The sequence below is a fragment of the Thamnophis elegans genome, chromosome Z (genome assembly GCF_009769535.1).
Source record: "Thamnophis elegans isolate rThaEle1 chromosome Z, rThaEle1.pri, whole genome shotgun sequence".
Lineage (NCBI taxonomy): Eukaryota > Metazoa > Chordata > Lepidosauria > Squamata > Colubridae > Thamnophis > Thamnophis elegans.
In genome coordinates, this window is record NC_045558.1 from 4,269,645 (window position 1) to 4,289,633 (window position 19,989).

Here is a 19,989-nt window from a genome sequence, read left to right on the forward strand (position 1 = left end):
CTGACGGGTCTTTGGGAGGTTATTGGCAGCAGGCGGTCTCTCAAGTACCCAGGTCCAATACCATGAAGAGCTTTATAAGTTACGACTAGCACCTTGAAGCGTATCCAGAGACTGATCAGTAACCAGTGCAGCTCGCGGACGATAGGTATAACGTGGGTGTACCGAGGTGCACCCACAATCGCTCGTGCGGCTGCATTCTGGATGAGTTGTAGTCTCCGAATACTCTTCAAGGGCTGCCCCATGGGAACTAATGAAGGAGAGAAGCAACCTGGAATTAAGGAGGAATTTCCAAATAGTGAGAACAATTAATCAGAGGAACGACTTGCCTCCAGAGGCTATGGGTGCTCCATCACTGGGTGTTTTCAAGAAGGGATTGGACAGCATTTGTGGTATAGGACTGTGACGGCATGCAGCACACTCTCTGTGGGCATGTGAGCTGTCACCCCAGCTCAGCTCCACCACACATGTGCATCTCCCTCCAGTCAGCTGGTCTTCGGGTCTTTGCTGTGCATGCATGGGAGGCAGGTACATGTGGGGGGGGGCGCACAGGCATATGGGGGGGCACATGTGCATGCACGGGTGGGGTGCATGCAGGGGGCCGTTTGCGTGTGTGCAGGGGGTGGTGTGCATCGCGTTTGGGGGGATTTGGCCATGTGCACACTCAGTCCGGGTACTCAGTCCGGAAAAGATTAGCCATCATTGGTATAGAGTCTCTTGCTTGAACAGGAGGTTGGACTAGAAGACCTCCGAGGTCCCTTCCAACTCTTGTTACATGCCTAAGTTACTTTGGCAAATGATCTCCTCTATTATATTACCATTCTATGTTCTGTGAGTTATTGATGGGCGGGAGGGTTGGATTCAACACTGACTTAACTACTGCCTCGCTTAGCAACAAAAGTTCCCATCCTAAGTGTTGTCGTAAGTTGAGGGCTTAGCTGTACTCATTTTCCCATTGCTCTTCCAGAACCAGAGGTCAAACTCCAAAGAAAAGTCGCTCAGGAGGAGACCATTGTTGCTCAGGAGCACAAGGAGGTTGTCTTCTCCACTGTGGTATCACCTGAGGATGCTGAGGTCAAGTGGTTTAAGGATGGAGTTGAGATCCAAGATGGTAAGAACTATGTGGTTAAGAAGGACAAGGCGGCTAGGACCTTGATTGTGAAGACAGCCGAAACTAAAGATGCTGGTCTGTACACCTGCGAAGTTAAGAGTGAGAAACAGCAATTCCAACTCAAGGTGGAAGGTGAGAGAACAAGCAGAGGTGGCCATCCTAAAATGTCAAAGCAATTTGGTGAAAGTTGCAAGGCCGACAGAAACATCAGCTCCATCAAAGATGAAATAAATCAACTCAAGCTCTTTCCAGCCCTAAAATAATGTGGGGGGTCAAGAGCTGTGTGAGTTAGTAGTTACTAGTTCTGTGGGGTCCTTGGTGGTCTTTGAGCTTGGGGTCTTTCTTGCAGGCGTTTCATGACCCAATTAGGGAACATCATTGGTGCTAGAAGGGAGTAGAGTTTGTAGAAAGGAGGATATTGTAGCTTTAGGTTGAACTGTGGAATCCTTGGCTGTCTCTGAGCTGGGTTGGTTTCTTGCAGATATTTCTGCAGGAACGTCATCAGTGCTAGAAAGGAGGGGGGTTGCAGAAAAGGGTGAGGAGGAGGAGGAGGAGGAGGAGGAGGAGGAGGAGGAGGAGGAGGAGGAGGAGGAGGAGGAGGAGGAGGAGGAAGAGCACTGTGGAATCCTTGAGCTCTCTGATCTTAGTTGCATTCTTGCAGACATTTCGTGATCGAATTAGGCAACATCATCAGTGCCAGAAGGGAGAAGAGCTTGATCATGTTCCCTAGTTGGATCATCAAATAGAATAGAATAGAATATACTTTATTTGTATGCCGCCCTTTTCCCTGAGGGGACTCAGGACGGCTCACAATTCAGGGGAGGGAAGGACAAAACAAGATACACACATGAAGACAATACATTGTTAAAAGCGCAACAATCATACTATTTGGGTGGGGTTGAAGTCTTTAGCCCCAGGCCTGTCGGGACAGCCAGGTTTTAAGGGCTATGCGGAAGGTCCGGAGGGTGGTGAGGGTACGAATCTCCACGGGGAGTTCGTTCCAGAGGGTCGGAGCAGACACCGAGAAGGCTCTCCTCCGGGTAGTTGCCAGTCGGCATTGACCGGCTGATGGAATTCGGAGGAGGCCTAATCTATGGGATCTTATTGGCCTAGTGGAGGTAATTGGCAGTAGGCGGTCTCTCAAGTACTGCAAGAGATCACCAAACTCACAGTCTCCTCCTCTTCCTCTGAAAATACCATTCTCTTCTAGCACTGATGATGTTCCCTAGTTGGGTCATGAAACATTTACAAGAAACCAACCCAGCTCAGAGATCACCATTGGATCCCACAGTTCAACCTCGAGTTACAAATATTTTCTTCTGTTACATGCTGTTCCAAGCTTAGAAACATGTCTTCTTTAAGCCAAAAAAGTATCCATCAGATAAATCACTGGACAATGAGACCCTCTGTGTTCAGCACATTTTATACCACTGGACATTTGAACCAGTTTGCACCATAAAAGAGGGATAAAAAAAAATCTAAATAAATACTATATGATCTTTCTTTTGACCTATTTCCCCCCCCCCCCCATCTTCCAATTCTCCTGCAGAAGTGCCGGTTAAGTTTGCCAAAAAGCTGGAGCCCGTAAAAGCTGAGGTCGGAAAGGCTTTGAGCTTGAGTTGTGAACTCAGCCAGCACGAAGGAACAGTTGTGTGGCGCAAGGACGGAGCAATCCTCAAACCCAGCAGGCGCTACATGATGCAAGAAATTGGTGCCAAGAGAGTGCTGATAATCTCTGGCTTGCGGGCTGAGGACAAGGGAGAATATTCATGTGAGACAAGGAATGACCAATGCACCCTTCAAGTCACACCCACAGGTACTTTCTGATGGAGCGGATATGCCGTAGTGCCACAGAAAGCAGCTGTTGTGAAAACAGAGAACTTCATCAGTATTAGAAGGGAGTGGAGGTTTGCGGGAGGGAGGAGGTGGAGGAGGAGGGGAAAGAGGAGGAGGAGGAAGAGAAGGAAGAGATGGAGAAGGAGGGTAGGAGGAAGAGGAGCAGGAGGAGACAGAAGAGGGGATGAGAAGTGGATGGAGGAGAAGGAGGACGAGATGACGCAGTGGTTAGAGTGCAGTACTGCAGGCTACTTCAGCTGATTACTAGCTGCAGTTTGGCAGTTCAAATCTCAGCAGCTCAAGGTTGACTCAGCATTCCATTCTTCCAAGGTGGGTAAAAAGGGGGCTCAGATTATTTGGGGGGGGGCAAGAAGCTGACTCTGAAAACCACTTAGAGAGGGCTGTAAAAGCACTACGAAGTCTAAGTGCTAAGGACTGTGGGTTTCTTGGTGCTCTCTGAGCTTGGCTGTTTTCTTGAAGATGTTTCATTACCCAGCTAGATAATGTCATCAGTGCTGGAAGAGAGTGGGGTTTCCTCTCTGTTTATGTAGAAGTGGTTTGCTCTGTTTCCCCGAAAATAAGACTGGGTCTTATATTAATTTTTGTTCCAAATGATGCAGTAGGGCTTGTTTTAGGATTTTCTGGTATTATTTTCAGGGAAATATGGTACTAAAATGCATCTATCTGGCTGATGATCTTAACTGGGGCTTATTTTGGGGGGTAGGGCTTATATTATGAGCATCTTGAAATATCACGCCAGGGCTTATTTTCTAGTTGTGTCATATTTTTGGGAAAGCACAGTAGCACTGATCCTAGTTGCAGTGCGCACTGATTGGGAAATTGCTCCTTGTCCCTCTCCAACTAAAGTCTGCAGATGAGAGACCACATTAAGGAGGCCTCTCAAATTTCCACAAAAGAACATTTCCTCTCTTTTATGTGACGTGTATCCTGGTCTATTCTTCAGTGCCTCACATTGTGAAGTTTATCAAGGGCCTCTCCAAGGTTGTGGCAGAAGAAGGCAAAGAGGCGGTTTTTGAATGCACCGTTTCCCCTAGCGACACACCTGTAAAGTGGAGCCACCGCGGCACCCCGATTGAAGCCAGCAAGAAATATGTCATTTCTCATCATGATGCCCATCATAGCCTCACTCTCACTGACCTGACGGTACAAGACAGTGGGGAAGTCACAGCTGAAGCCGAGGGAGAAGAGAGTCGGGCCCACCTCCGAGTGGAAGGTGAGACGGGGGTCCCTTAGGGATGGAAGGAAATGTCCAGCTGTGGGCTCTCGTTTCTGGGTGCTCTCCTGTTGGTTTCAACCGTTGCTTAATTTATATTATTATTTTACTTTTTTATTTTGCTTCATCCAGTTTAGTTTGTTTTTTTAATTTATTGCATTTTAATTTTTTATCTTATTTAATTTGATTTCAGCTTTTTTTTAAATTTTATTTTAATTTTTTTATCTTTTCTTGATTTTAGCTTGTTTTTATTTTACAGTATTTTAACTTTATTTTATTTTTATTTTAGTTTTTTATTTTATTGTATTTTGAGGTTTGGGGCCTGGAAGGCCTTCTGCACCAATCTCGAAGCCAAAACAAGGTGCCAGGGGAGGGGGGCTGCACATGCCCCCCTGTGCCCCGGTTTGGGTCTGGAAGGCCTTCTACACCAACCTGAAAGCCAAAACAGGAAGTAGGGGAGCTGCACGAGGCCCCAAAATGCAATGCGAACTCCCCCCCCCCCCCGGCACATGCATGGCAGAAACCTGAAGACCAGCTGGCCGGCAGGAAGCAGGTGTATGTGCAGTGGAGTTAGGCTGGTGTGACAGCTGGCATGCCCGCCTAAAGGGCTTCGTGTGCCACCTGTGGCACGCTTGCCGCAGGTTTGTCATCACGGACCAGGGGTGGGGTTCTTGCCAGTTCTAACCTCTTCTCTAGAAGAGGTTCCACAAATCTTCAGTGCCGTTTAGAACTGGTTCCAGCTCCCTCCTGCCGCCCGTCAGCACATCACCAAGATGAAGAGCGAGAGGAGGAATTCTGGGAGTTGAAGTCCACAAGTCTTAAAGCTGCCAAGTTTGAAAACGCCTGGGTTTTTTTTTTCTAAAGGGTTAGGGGTGCAAGGCTCTTGTAACTTGACAGCTTTAAGACTTGCGTGCTTCAATGTCAGAATTTCTGAGCCAACTTGACTGGAGGAGGAATTCTGGGAGTTGAAGTCCAGAAGTCTTAAAGCTGTCAGGTTTGAATACACCTGGAGTTTTTTTTTCTAAAGGGTTAGGGGTGCAAGGGTCTTGTAACTTGACAGCTTTAAGACTTGCGTGCTTCAAATGCCAGTTTCTGAGTCAACATTTTGGTTGCTAAGCAAGAGCGTTGTTAAGTGAGTTTCACCACATTTTACAAGTTGGCCACACCCACCCAGTCACATGGCTGGCAAGGCACTCCCACTCGGTCACATGGCTGGCAAGCCACTCCCACCTGGTCACATGACTGGCAAGCCGCTCCCACAAAGCAGGCCACATCTACCGAAGAGGTTCTAAAATTTTTTGAAACCCACCACTGTCACGAACCTATAGAAACCTAGTGCCACGAGGTGAGATCTTTGAAACAGTCATCACTCATTTTCTAGTGCTAGTTTGCTATTTGCAAAGTATGTTTTCATGTGAGGAAAAGCATAAAATCCTGATTGACTAGATTAAAACATTTTGGATTGGACCATCATCTATTACCCAGAATAAGATGGTAGGAAAAAATTGTAAGTTTTAAAGGCTTCCTCAGTTGGGGAAAATATGAACGTTGGTTGAAAAGTTTTTCTCACCTTTAAATGAAGGTAGTGCTTGACTTACAAATTGGGACGACAATTTTAATTGCTAAACAAAGCGCTTATTAAGCAAATCATGGCATATTTTTTGTCCTTTTTTATTATGACTGTTAAGCAAATTACTGCAGTCATTAAGTGAATCATTGTTGAGGTTGTTAAACAAATCCAGCTTCCCCCGTGGACTGTGCTGGATAGGAGCCCACTGGGAAGGTCGAAAATGGTGACTGGGTGACACTGGGACACTGCAGCTGCTATCAAAATTGGTATTCCTCGACCTATGACCAAAATTGAGCCTAAAATTTATGTTGCCAAGTGAGACAGTTGTTAAGTGATCTTTTTTGCCCCATTTTACGACCATTCTTGCCACAGTTGTTCAGTTGAATCACTGCAGTTGTTAAGTTAGTAACCCGGTTATTAAGTGAATCTGGCTTGCCCATATACTTTACTTGCAGAGGGTCTCAAAAGCAGATCACATGATCACGGGATATTGTAATTGTCACAAATATAAACCATTTGCAAAACGTCTGAATTTTGATCACCTGGCCATGAAGATGCTGCAACGGTTGCAGGTTGAAAAACAGTCATAAGTCACTTTTTTTCCAGTGCCGTAGGAACGTCGAACGTCATTGAATGGTTGTAAGTCAGGACTACCTGCAAATGCTGGTTGCTAAGCATCCAAATTTTGATCAGGTCACTGTGGGGATGTTGTGATCATTGTAAATGTGAGGATTGTCTTAAGTCACTTTTTTCAGTGCTGTTGTGACTAGGAATGGTGGCTAAACAAATGGTCTTAAGTCGAGGACTACCTGTATCTGTCGTGCTTTTGACCTACCTGATGCTTTTGGTCTTTCTCATAACCAGAAGCCCCGGTGTTATTCGTGAAGAAGTTGGAGGCCAAAGTTGTAGAAGAGAAGCAGACGATTGTGCTCGAAGTTGAGCTATCCAAGCCGACCCCCGAGGTGAAGTGGACAAAGAACGCGAGTGCCCTTCACCCAACGGCCAACCTGGAGATCCAGGCACAGGGGACAAAGCACTGCCTGGTGATCAAGAGTGCATCCTGTGACGATCGTGGTTTTTATTCCTGCGAGACCCTCCATGACAAGACACAAGCCAAGGTCACTGTAGACAGTAAGTCCTCTCGTGGGGGCCAATTCCGAGGAATGCAACCCTTGTGAGAATTGTACAATGATGGAGAGGGACAGTGGAGAGCTTCTAGACCAGGCCAGGAAGGCTTGGACCATCCCAGATCAATAGTTGTCCAACTTCTGCTTGGAAACCTTTAGGGGTGGAGACCCCATGATTTCAAGAGGAAGGTTGTTCCACCCCTTCATAATTCTCATGGTTGGGAAATTCCTTCTTGGCGCTCTCTGAGCTGGGTGGTTTTCTTGCTAGATCTAGAACTGATGATATTACCTACTTGGGTCATGAGAGGTCTGGGAGCAGTGACGTGCGGTCAGCTTTAGGGCTGGTGAGGCACTTTTTAGACTTGTGGACTTCAACTCCCAGAATTCCACAGCCAGGCATGCTCAGTTCCGATTTAAAGCGACAGCATTTTTCCCCCTTGCAAAATAAGTTCTCCCATTCTTTTTCTTCTCCCTCCCCCTCCTTCTTCCCTCTCTCCCTCCCTCCCCCCTCTCTCAAACAGACACACGCACACAGAGAACTTGGATCCCTCTCTCACTCACTCACTCTCAAACACAAACACAGAAGTTGGATATATTTTCCAAAGGCTTGAAAGCAGCTCCTCTGCCATAACCCCCCCCTTCCCCTGCTGCCTTCCGATCAAACTTTTTGAATTCCTCCCCCCTCCCCACACACGCACCTTTTCCAGCTGTTTCAGAGACGATTTCAACTCTGCTTCTGCCTGCCCTGCCCTGCCCTCACCTCATGAAAGGCCAGAGCTCTGAGCAGACTGAGCTAGTTGCTCCCAGAGAACTCTAAAAAGCCTCTGAAAATGCCCTCTACAGGAGGCGAGAGAATACGTGCCTCATTTGCATAAGGAATGTTTTGTTTGTTAACCCTTGCTTAACTCTTAAAAGGCGAAAAATCGCTTATGCACAGGAGGCCCCTAGTTCTCTGGCCTCCTCCTATGGTTAACACAAAGCACTGTTCCAAGTCACTGTGAATCTGGTAGCAACTACCTTGGCTTTAATTATTTTTAAAAAATTCTTTAAAATTCTTTCCTTTTCCTCATTACTGGTGAGGCCACGCCTCCCCTGCCTCTAGTGACTGCACGTCCCTGTCTGGGAGAAATAGCCAAGCTTAGAAAGCACCAAAGATTCCATAGAGAATGAACATATGAATGAATGAGTATAGACAGAGAGCAAACTCTTCCAGCATTGATGATGGGGACCTGGTTTTCAAACGAGGCCAAATGGCATGCAAATATGGTTGGTTTCATGGTGAGGAGCAGGAGGTCCTATGTACCTATCAAGTGAAGAGTGATATATATGTAAGATTTTTGACCCAAATGTATCTCATCCATCTTGTTCCATTTCCCAGTGAGACCCATCAAACTGATCAAAGGCTTGCAGCCAACAGATGTTCACGAGAAGGAATCAGTAACTTTTGAGGTGGAATTGTCCCATGAAGACGTGGAAGCAGTTTGGATGAAGGATGGTCTCCGTCTCAAGCCTCAGGACAACTGCCAGATATCCATCCAAGGGAAGAAGCACTCACTGACACTCTCATCCTTGACATTGGAAGATTCAGCTCTTATTTCCTTCAAGGCTGAAGGAATTCACACCACAGGCAGGCTTAATGTGAAAGGTAGGTGCTCAGACAACTCTTTTAAATTTGCAGATAATCCTCAACCCCGTAGCCAGACAAACCATATCCAAATGCAGAGATAAACCAGAGATAAACACTGGAGAATTGCAGGAAACCTGGCATTCTGACAAATCAGCCACCAACAGATACATAGAAATAAACAACATCCACACACCATTTAAAAGAGACAATCAAAAGGTTAATCAATCACAATACCTCCTGACAAGCAAACAACTCCCAGATAAGCAAAGTTTAACACCAAGCACTAAATAATATCCCAAACAGGTACTACTAACACAATAAAGAACAGCCTAATCAAGGAACAACCAAAACACTCCCATTGACGGGGCAGTGACTAGTGTATAAAATGAGAGCAAAGCCCCCCTCCCACTAGTGGTACTGTTGATGTTACCTAGTCAGGTCATGAAATGTTTGCAAGAAAACCACCAAATGTTAGGGTTCCAAATAGCACCCAAAAGTAAATCAGAGGCAAAGGATTCCTCAAAGCTCCAATTTATTAAGAGAGCCATGTTGGCACATCTGGGAAAACCCGAATCTGAAAGCTTCCAGGTTTTCCCACTCAGTTAAAAGTTCAAGATCCTGCCTGTACATCCACAAGGCCATTACATGGTCCAATCGTCCACTGTCACGCTGGCAGCTTCCACACATCCAGTTCTGGTCAGGATGACCTTGGCTTTCTTGAAAGAATTTTGTTATGGTTACATATCACCCAGCTCCGTATAATCCTCCCTCCCACAATAGAAAATGCATAATAGAATGATGGAAAGTGTGGTAGGCCTAAAGTCCAAAAAGAAAAAGATGGCTTGCAGGCCTGATACCAAGTTCAGAGAGCATCAAGGACCCCACAGCCCTCCTCCTCCACTCCACAACTCCATTCACTTCCAACACTGATGATGTCACCTGGTTGGGTTATGAAATGCCTGCAAGAAAACAAGCAAGCTTAGAAAACACCAAAGACCCACTGTCTTTCCCTCTCTTCCTCCTCCTCCTATTCCTCCTTCTCTCCACAAACCCCCTCTCTTCTGATAATGGATCGTGAATTCTGATCACTAAAATAGGGGAATGCTACAACAATTGTAAGTGTAAATTTTTTTTTCCAGTCCATTGAATAGTCATTAAACAAGTGGTTGTAAGTTACCTATAATGTCTTTTCTGTCTTTTCTAAGTATCTTCTTACCTTATATCTAAAAGTGACCTATAATTTTACTTAATGCACAAGTAAAATATATTAATTTATCCTTGCTTCTGATGCTATTTTGGCCAGAGGCGGACTAGGCTAAGAAACTTACCCTGATATATGGCTAACATTTAAATTGCTTACATGTTATTTCTCCTTGGCAGAATCCCCTGTGAAAATCATCACACCTTTAAAAGACCTCAAAGTTCAGAACAAGGATGATGTAACTCTTGAGTGCGAACTTTCCAGGCCCAATGTGGAAGTGAAGTGGCGTAAGGTATTTAATTTATTAAATATAAGCTGTGGACTTCTCTTCAAAGTCTGAAATTGCTGTCTTGTAAGATTGCATCGACAGCTTCATGGGAATACAAGTGGTCCTCAACTTACAACAATTCGTTTAGTAACTGTTCAAAGTTACAAGGGCACTGAAAAAAAGTAATTTATGACTGGTTCTTACCCAACCTTTGCAGCATCCCCATTTCACATGATCAAAATTCAGACATTTGGCAACTGGCTCATGGTGGTCGCTGTGTCCTGGTCCCCTTTTGCTACCTTTGAAAGGCAAAGTCAATGGAGAAGCCAGATTCACTTAACAACTTTGTTGCTACCTTAACAACTGTGGTGATTCGCTTAACCACAGTGTCGATTCAGGTTGTAAAATGGAACAAAATTCATTTAATGGTGTCTTGCTTAGCCATAGAAATTTTGCGCTCAATTGTGGTTGTAAGTCGAGGACTCCTTGTATCTCAGGACCTATCTCAAAACTTGGACCAGTAAAATTATCTGTCAATAAACTCCTCTGTGGACTTCTTGATTTCAGAATGGAGTGGAGATCCGGCCAAGTAAAAAGATGTCCATCGCTTCCAGAGGAACAAAGAGAAGCCTCATCATTCATACATGCGAATATGAAGACCAAGGAACATACATGTGTGATGCGGTAGATGATAAGAGTTCAGCTGTTTTGGAGATCCATGGTACAAATTCCCTCCCTAAATCCCTAAATTTGTTGGAGTCAGGTTTCGCTTCTTGGAATCTCATCCAAGGAACGAGAATTTAGCAGCTTTGATTAATAGTATTTAATATAAAAGTAGATTACAGTAAATCACAGTAGAATTCCTTTTAGACACACAGGTACGTTTGTTCTTCCTAAATGTATTCCAAAGTGTTGCCCAAAGTGCAGGCCTAGAAATGGTGAGTTGTAGTTCCACTTTTGACATGAATGCTGGTTGGGTGATTTTGGGCCGATCACTAGGAGATGGTGAGTTCTAGTCCCACCTTAGGCTGGATGATTTAGGCGAATCACTAGGAGATGATGAGTTCTAGTTCCGCCTTAGGTATGAAAGCTGACTGGATGACTTTGGACCAGTCTTTTTCTTCCAGCCCAATCCACCTCACAGGGTTGTTGTTGTTGTGGGGGAAAGGGGAGGAGAAAGGAGTATGAAGTATGTTTGCCACCTTGAGTTATTTATGAAGAATCAAATAAATACATGTAGTTTCAGGAAGCAAAATTCTCTATTTATTTATACTTTGTCAACATAGAATGGAGAAAGTTGCCTTCTTTGTGGACAATTAGGATAAATTACACCTGTTTATTGGGCACTGGTCTTTGCATCAGTGTGAAAATATTTCCCCCCCAGTTTTCAAGATATTCTAGCTATTTATTTATATACAGTGCCATGAATAGATACTTGTTTCATTATGCAGTTAGTCCTTGATTTACAACCATTCACTTTGTGACTATTCAAAGGTAAAATGGCACTGAAAAAAGTGACTTATGACCATTGTTCACATTTCTGACCATTACAGCATCCATATGGTCACATAATTGAAATTTAGATGCTTAGCAACTGACTTAAATTTATGACAGTTGCCATGTCCTGTGAAGGTCCTTTTGCCACCTTCTGATAAGTAGAGTCAACGAGGAAGCTAGATTCACTCCACAATCATGTTACTAATTTAAGACCTGCAGTGATTTCACTTAACATCTGTGGCAAGAAAGATCATAAAATTGGGCAAAACTCTCTTAACAATTATCTCAGCAACAGAAATTTAGGGCTCAATTGTGGTCATAAGTCAAGGACTACTTGGATTAGAAAGTTGGGTCTAATATAAGTGAAGGAGTGCAGGTCAGATTCGAGAATGTTTCCATTTCAATTATTATAATTACTATAATTATATATTATTAAAGTTTAATATAATAATATAATTATATATTATTAAAGTTTACCTTTTTTAAAGCCAGTTCCATTCCAACTCTCCTTGAAGCAATCAGTGAACACAGATAGTCCTGGATTTACAACCACAATTGGGAACAGAATTTCCATTGCTGAGTAAGGTGGTTATTAAGTGAGTTGTGCCCAATTTAATAATATTGCCATGGTTGTTAAATGAATCACCTTCCCAGCTCGCTTCTGACAAGCAATTTCAAGGAGGGAAGCCGGATTTATTTAATGACCATATGATTCACTTAACAATTACATTTTCACTTAACAACTGTGGCAAAAAGATCATAAAAAGAGGTGCAACTCATTTAACAGCTGCCTCACTTAGCAATGGAAATTTTGGGCTCAGTTGTTGTCTTCAGTCGAGGATAACTTGTAGAGATATAATAAGTTCATACTCAACTATAAACAATTTCTCTGCCCTTCCTGGTGTTTATCTAACTAAACCTCAAGGTCCATTCCTTACTATTCCCCCAGGATTTTTTTCCCCTACTGATAAAACTCTGTATAAACTTCCCCACACACTAATGACAACTACAAGGAACACAGACTCCTTAACCTTAAACAGAAACGTCTCGTTTCGATTCCTTAGCCCGGGACATCAAGATTGTAAAACCATTAGAAGACGTGGAAGTGAATGAAAAAGAAAGTGCTTCTTTCCTCTGCGAGATTTCACATGATGACGTCCAAACCCAGTGGTTCACTAACGAAAACAAAATCCGGGCTGGAGAGAACATCAAACTACGTCAGGAAGGTAAGAAGAAGATAATTGGAAAGTGGTGGACTCTGAGCTTGGTCATTTGTTTGCATGAGCCAACTAGATAATGTCATCCATGCGAGGGAGTGTGGAGTTTACTTTCTTTTTACCTACAGCTGCTAAAAAGAACAGTGTTGGTCGGGTATAGATTTTTTTCCCTTTGGCAGTTTCTTGATCAGGATATTGTTTTCTGCTTGATTGCTTGTCTGTGGTTAATCCCTGCTTAACTGGGTTTCTCTTTTATGGTCCTTGGTGCTGTCCGACCTTGGTTGTCTGCTTGCGGATATCACATGAGCCAACTAGATAACATCATCTATGTGAAGGGAATATAGGTTTGCTCCCTAATTATATAAAGTAGCTTGCTTTGCCACTGTTGGTGAAAGCATGATTTTCTCTTTGGTGGTTCCTTGATTAAGGTATTGTTTTCTGCTTGATTGTCTGGGGTTAATCCCTGCTTATCTGAGTTTCTCGTTTTGTGGTTTTCTTGCTACTCTCTGAGTTTGATGGTTTGCTTGCACATGTTTCATAATCCATAATAATATTAGGATGTTTATGTTTGAAAATGCTAAAGGTCTTGTTGCAGGATGTAAGCTAATTCAAGTTAAGTCACCTTTTGCAATTGACTGATGGCCATTGGCAAAATCCTTGTCGGTCAATTGCAAAAGGCAACTTTATTCAGAACAGCTTCCATGCTATGATGAGAACAACAACATCTACCGTGTTTCCCCGAAAATAAGACAGGGTCTTAATTTTCTTTCGACCCCCAAAATAAGCACTTGGCCTTATTTTTGGGGAGGTCTTATTATTTTTGAGGTGCAGGAGGTGGCGAGTGTGGTCACCTCATGACTGCTGCTGGGTTGTGGTATTTTTGGGGATGCTTATTTTAGCACATGCTCTCAAAAGCCCCATTAGGCTTATTATTCAGGGAGGTCTTATTTTCAGGGAAAGGGTACCTATCCCAGATTCTTGGGAAAGACACAAAGAGGCAGACAAAAGACAAAATCCAGTCTGAACATCTGGCTGATGGTGCAACCAATATTTATAATGCATCTTTGTCATTGACAACTTCCCTATCAGTCAATTGCAGAAGGCAGCTTGACGTGGAACATCTTACAATCTGCAACAGAATTTTGAAAACCATCAAGCATACACATTTGTCTATCTAAGCTCCTTGTGAGGAATTTGATAGGTGGACAAAAAGACCAAATCCAGCCTGAACATCTGGCTGATTGGGTGACAATATTACACAAATATGCAATACAGGTAGTCCTTGATTTACGACCATAATCGAGCCCCAAATTTCTCTTGCTTGAGACATTTGTTGAATGAGTTTTGTCCCATTTTACAACTTTTCTTGTGACAATTGTTATGTGAATCACTACAATTGTTAAGTTAGGCACAAGGTTGTTAAATGATTCTGGCTTCCTCGTTGACCTTGCTTGTCAGACAGTTGCTAAAGACGATCACATGACCCATGACCCTGCAACTGTCATAAATATGAATCTGTTATCAAGTGCCTGAGGTATGATCATGTGAGTATCGGGATTCTGAAATGGTTGGAGGGTGGGAAATTGGGTCATAAGTCCTTTTTTCACTGTCATAAGTTCAAACGGTCACTAAATGAATTGTTATAAGTTGAGGACTACCTTTGTAATGGCAGCAGTCACCACCAATTACGCTCAAAGGTCCTTTTTACCACCTGACCTCTCATCAACAGAGGAACAAGGAACAATAACCATAATCCTCTCCTTCCTTGCTGCATAAGAAGCTTTTAAGAAGAAAGTGGATTATCATTTGTTTGGAATGGTATAGGTTCTGAGTAGGGGTTGGACAGAAGAACTCCAAGGTTCCTTCCAACTCGTGACCCGTCAAAACCGTGCTCGACTAAGCCGCGCCCGATTAAACCGCGTTGCTGACGTCATCAACAGGGCGACAACAGCGAGCGCGGAGAAAGAAGGGCGCTTTAAATAGCGCTTTGAAAGCAAGCCAATTCAACTTAAGGTAAGGGTTAGGTTTAGGGTTAGCTTTAGGGTTAGCTTTAGGGTTAGGTTTAGGGTTAGGTTTAGGGTTAGGTTAAGGGTTAGGTTAAGGGTTAGGGTTAGGTTAAGGGTTAGGGTTAGGTTTAGGGTTAGGTTAAGGGTTAGGTTTAGGGTTAGGGTTAGGTTTAGGATTAGGTTTAGGGGGGTTAGGTTTAGGTTTAGGGGTTAATTTTAGGTTTATCGTTTACAGCGTGCTTCTGTCTCTGCGCTGTTGTCGCCCTGTTGATGACGTCAGCTACGCGGTTTCGTCGAGCGCGGTATAGCCAAACACGTTTTTGTGGTGGAACCCTTCCAACTCTGTTGTTCCGGTTTTTTTTTCTACTATTCTGTTATTTTGTTCCTCTGTTGTGGGTTCCCCATCACTGAAAGTTTTCAAGAAGATATTGGACAAACATTTGTCTGAAATAGAATAGAGTCTCCTGCTTGAACGGGGTTTGGACTAGAAGACCTCCGAGGTCCCTTCCAACTCTGTTATTCTATAATCTTGGCTGTCCCTTAAACAGGGAGATGGTTCTGCCAAAGTGAGTGGCAAGCTTTTGTCTTAACATGGATGACTTTTATTTGTTTGATGGATATGACTCATGGATGACCCGTAACTTGGAGACTTCTTTTTGTGTGCAGGGAAAAGTCACACGCTGGTTTACCGCAGTGTGGAGTTGCAGGATTCAGCAGAAATAAAATTTGTGGCTGAAACTGCAGAATCAAGAGCTCAACTTAAAGTCAAAGGTAAGGAGTGGCTTCATAATTCAATAAATTCATCCCCCCCCCCAAAGTGTATCCTTAAACTAGCTACAGATAGTCCTTGCCTTATGACCACAACTGAGCCCCAAATGTCTGTGGCAGAGCCAGACAGTTGCTAAGAGAGTTTTGTCCCATTTTATTAATTTTCTCACCACAGTCATTAATCACACAGAGAATCACACAGATACACAGTTGTTAAGGGAATCTGGATTCCCCACTGAATTTGCTTGTGGAAGGTCGCAAGAGGGGATCACCGGGACACTGCAACTATCATAAATATGAATCAGTTGCCAAGCGTCTGGATTTTGATCATGTGACCATGGGGATGCTGCGATGGTTTTAAGTGAGAAAAATGACCACAAGTCATTTTTTTTCAGTACCGTTGTAACTTCTAACAATACCTAAATAAACGGCCATAAGTCAGGAACTACCTGTATTATCCACATTGAATTCTTTGCAAAGTTACATCAATTACTTTCTTCTGTTCTCCTCCTTCAGAACTACCAGTCAAGATCATTAAACCCCTCCGGGTGAAAATCGCTATCGAAAGACACCGAGGTTTTATGGAGTGCCAAGTGTCTCGTCCAAATGCTATTGTTAGGTGGTTCAAGGGAGACCGAGAACTCCATCCTGGCCAGAAGTTCGAGATGGTGAGCGACGGGATCTACCGGAAACTTATCATCAATGACACAGAGTTTGAGGATGAAGGGATTTACACGTGTGACGCCGTGGATGATAAGAGCAGTGCACAGTTCTACGTAGAAGGTACATCCTATTCTCACTTGTACACATAGTCCTCAACTTACAATTGAGCCGGAAATTTCTGTTGCTACTTGAAACAATTTTTAAGTGACTTTTGCTCCATTTTACAACCTTTCTCATCATGGTTGGTAAGTGAATCGCTGCAGTCGTTAAGTTAGTCACACGGTTGTTAAATGAATCTGGCTTTTCCATTAATGTTGCTTGTCTGAAGTTCACCAAAGATGACCCCAGGATATTGCGACCATTATAAATATGAGTCAGTTGCCAAACATCTGAATTTTGATCACGTGACCATGGGGATAATATTAATGGTTGTGTTAAAAATGGTCACAAGTCACTTTTTTCAATGCCATTGTAACTTCAAACGGTCACCAAATGAATGATTGTAAGTCTACTTATATCTTAGAAAACCTTTTGTGTCAACAATGACGACTTGAAGAACCTGGGGATGACTTAGTCCCCATCGCCAATAGTGATGACCTAGCGATCCACTTTGTCTTCCATTATTTCTCTTCAGAACAAACCATCAACATTGTGAAGGAACTGAGAGACGTGGAGGTAGTGGAACCGGCCGAAGCACGCTTTGAGTGTGAAATCTCCATCCACTCAGTGAAGCCGCCCAAATGGTCTCTCCGTGGAGAAGTGCTACAGAAGGGCCCAAATGTCATCCTAGAACAAGAGGGGAAAATCCACCGGCTGATCTTGAGGAAAACCAATGTGGACATGACAGGCACCATCCAATTTGCCATTGGCAAGTCCAAATCCTTGGCTGATCTGGTAGTCAAAGGTAAGTGCCAGGTTTAAAATAGCCATGGAAGACTGTGGGTGGTGGTAGTGGTTAGACCTGAGTGCTTATTTGGAATGGAATCAAATGAAATCGAATGGAGGGGGTGGGGTGGGAGAGGAGAGGAAAGAATAAAATATAATAGAACAGAATTTATTGAATAGGATGGGATGGGATGGGAAGGAAGGGAAGCGGTGGGATGGGATGGGGTGGGGTGGGTGGGCTATGATGGGAGAGGAGAGATAGAAAAGAACAGAATGTAGAATAGAATAGAACAGAATTCTGAATAGAATAGGAACAGAACTGAGAATAGAATAGAGAATAGAATAAAATAGAATAAAACAGAATAGAATAGAATTTATTGAATAGAAAGGAAGGGAACAGAACAGAAAAGAACAGAATAGAATAGAATACAGGTAACCCTCGACATGACCAAAATTGACCCTGTGGAAAGCGCAGAATTCGTAAAAACCGGGTAAGGAGCGGGCGCGGGTGTGCGGTCGCGCGCGGGCGCGGGGGGGGGGGGCTTCGCCGTTCCCGGAAGTTACTTACTTCCGGGTTCGGCGACCAACCGGATCGCAGGGACCGGTGCGAACCGGTCAAAACCCACCCCTGGGCCACACCCATCCCTGCTCCATGAAGGAAAAAAAAACATTGCAATACGTCACGGCAAGATGACATCACAAGTTTGACACCCTTGAGGATCCCACAGTTTAAGCCTTAGCTACAAAGTTCTCCTGTATCAGTAGAGTAAATAGACTCCATTCAGATTTGATTTGGTAAAAGATTGAATAATGAAACAGATCAAAATTTTGATAGCTGCCTTATTTGATTTATCAAACTAGAAAGTATTAGTGATGGTAACCTCTTTGAAGAGCATTAACTAGGCAAAGTTTTCCGTGGATAATTTCAAGGGTTTTTTCAAGATTTGGAAGATGCATCTCTTTGAAACCACAGGGGAAGCCATGGAAAATGATAAAAAGAAATCCACTCCAAAACGCGCCTCACAAGTGTTGTAGAGAAGGGATACAACCACACAATAATTTCTCAGTTTATGAGCCTGCATGACTTCAAACTGTGTGAAACTCTGGGGAATTGTAATTGAAAAATGTTTGGAGGTGCCCAATTCATAAAATTATGGAACCACAATGATTCTAATTGGAAGAGAATGATTCACAGTTTAATTTAGTCTTGACATGACTCCTCATGGTTCGAAGGTGTCTTCCTTCATATTTTCTCTGTAGATATTCCAGTAATCTTCACCAGACCTCTAGAAGACAAAACAGTCCTGGAAACCCATTCAGTGGTCCTCTCTTGTGACTTCAAGCCGTCCCCAAAGGAGGTTGAGTGGTATAGGAATCACACGTTGCTGGAACCTTCTGAGAAATTTAAGATGAAGAGGGAGAAGTTCACAGCAGAGCTCAAAATCCTGAGGTTGACCGTTGGGGATACAGGTGTCTACCGATGCAAAGCCGGAAGTGCAGAGACAAAAGCCACATTGACCATTTTGGGTAAGTTGATGGAATGGGACCTTCCAGGATTGACCTTATGTAGGAGGCCAAAAGGGGTGGACTAGAACTCACAGTCTCCTGGAGATTGGCCCAAAGTCTCCCAGCTGGTTGTGATGCCTAAGGTGGGGCTAGAACTTAGATTGACCTTAGCTGGCTTTCATGCCTAAACAGGGATTTGCCCAGCGATTGGCCCAAAATCACCCAGCTTGTTTCATGATTAAAGTGGGGCTAGAATTCTCAGTCTCTTAGTGATTGGCCCAAAATCACACTGCTTCCTAAGGGGAGGAGAACCAGTAGCAGAGATTTTGAATAATTCAGAGAACTGGCAAATGCCACCTCTGACTGGCCTGCCCCCATCTATTCTCTGCCTCCCGAGTCCCAGCTGATTAGGAGAAAATGGGGATTTTGCCGTATTCTTTCCCTGCCACACCCACCAAGCCATGCCCACAGAACCGGTAATTAAAAAAATTGAATCCCATCACTGCTAAGGCAGGACTAGAACTCACCTTCTTCTCATGATTGACCCAGGTTACCCAGCTGGCTTTCATGTCTAAAGTAGGACTAGAACTCACCATCTCCTGGTGATTGGCCCAAGGTCTCCCAGCTGGTTGTGATGCCTAAGGTGGGGCTAGGACTTAGGGTCTCCTGGTGATTATCCCAAAGTCAGCTAGCTGGCTTTCATGGCTAAGCTGGAACTTGAACTCATGGTCTGCTGCTTTCTAGCCTGGTGCCTTAACCACGAGACCAAACTGGCTCTATGTGTGTTACAACGTGTGGAAGCAGTGACCAAGCTGTGTATGGAACGGAGCAGTGTCCTCTTGACTTCTCCTTCCTTGCCATAGAACGCAAAGTGGAGATCACCAAACATCTGCAGGATGTGGAGGTTGACGAAGAGAGCTTGGCTACCTTCTCCTGCGAGTTGTCTGAAGATTGTGAGGATGTTGAATGGTTCCTCAATGATACCCACCTCTTCCCCAACAACTTCAATGAGATAAAACATTTGGGCAAGTCCCACAGCTTGACGCTGAAGCATGTCACGCCAGAAGACAGTGGGACAGTGACCATCAAGGTTCAGAAGAAGATTTCTGAGAGCACCCGGCTGAAGGTGAAAGGTGAGTTTCTACTTCTTCCAGGATTTTTGAGATCTGAGGAGGCAGCTTAGTGGCCTATTTCCATCTTGGCAAATGAAATCCATGGGCACACCTTAGGAGAGCTTCAGGCAGGTGGGTCCTTGGTGCTCTCTGAACTTGGTTGTTTTCTTGAAGATGTTTCATGACCCAATTAGGTAACATCATCGGTGCTAGAAGGGAGTAGGATTTACAGAAAGGAGGAGGAGGAAGAGAGGAGGAGGAGAGGGACTGTGGGGTCCTCAATGCTTTCTGAGCTTGGTTGTTTTCTTGAAGATATCTCATTACCCAATTAGGTGATATCATCAATGTTAGAAGGGAGTGGGGT

General features: G+C 43.9%; 1 protein-coding gene across 1 annotated transcript in view; it reads left to right on the plus strand.

The window, feature by feature from the left end:
- Positions 1–19,989, plus strand: part of OBSCN (obscurin, cytoskeletal calmodulin and titin-interacting RhoGEF) — a 198,945-nt gene that overhangs the window by 42,775 nt on the left and 136,181 nt on the right. The window contains 13 exon segments of the mRNA XM_032234892.1: positions 965–1,240; positions 2,658–2,924; positions 3,909–4,178; positions 6,613–6,879; positions 8,254–8,520; positions 9,883–9,995; positions 10,539–10,692; positions 12,533–12,694; positions 15,358–15,462; positions 15,976–16,242; positions 16,757–17,026; positions 18,268–18,534; positions 19,377–19,646. Of these exon segments, the coding sequence (XP_032090783.1) occupies positions 965–1,240; positions 2,658–2,924; positions 3,909–4,178; positions 6,613–6,879; positions 8,254–8,520; positions 9,883–9,995; positions 10,539–10,692; positions 12,533–12,694; positions 15,358–15,462; positions 15,976–16,242; positions 16,757–17,026; positions 18,268–18,534; positions 19,377–19,646 (2,955 nt within the window).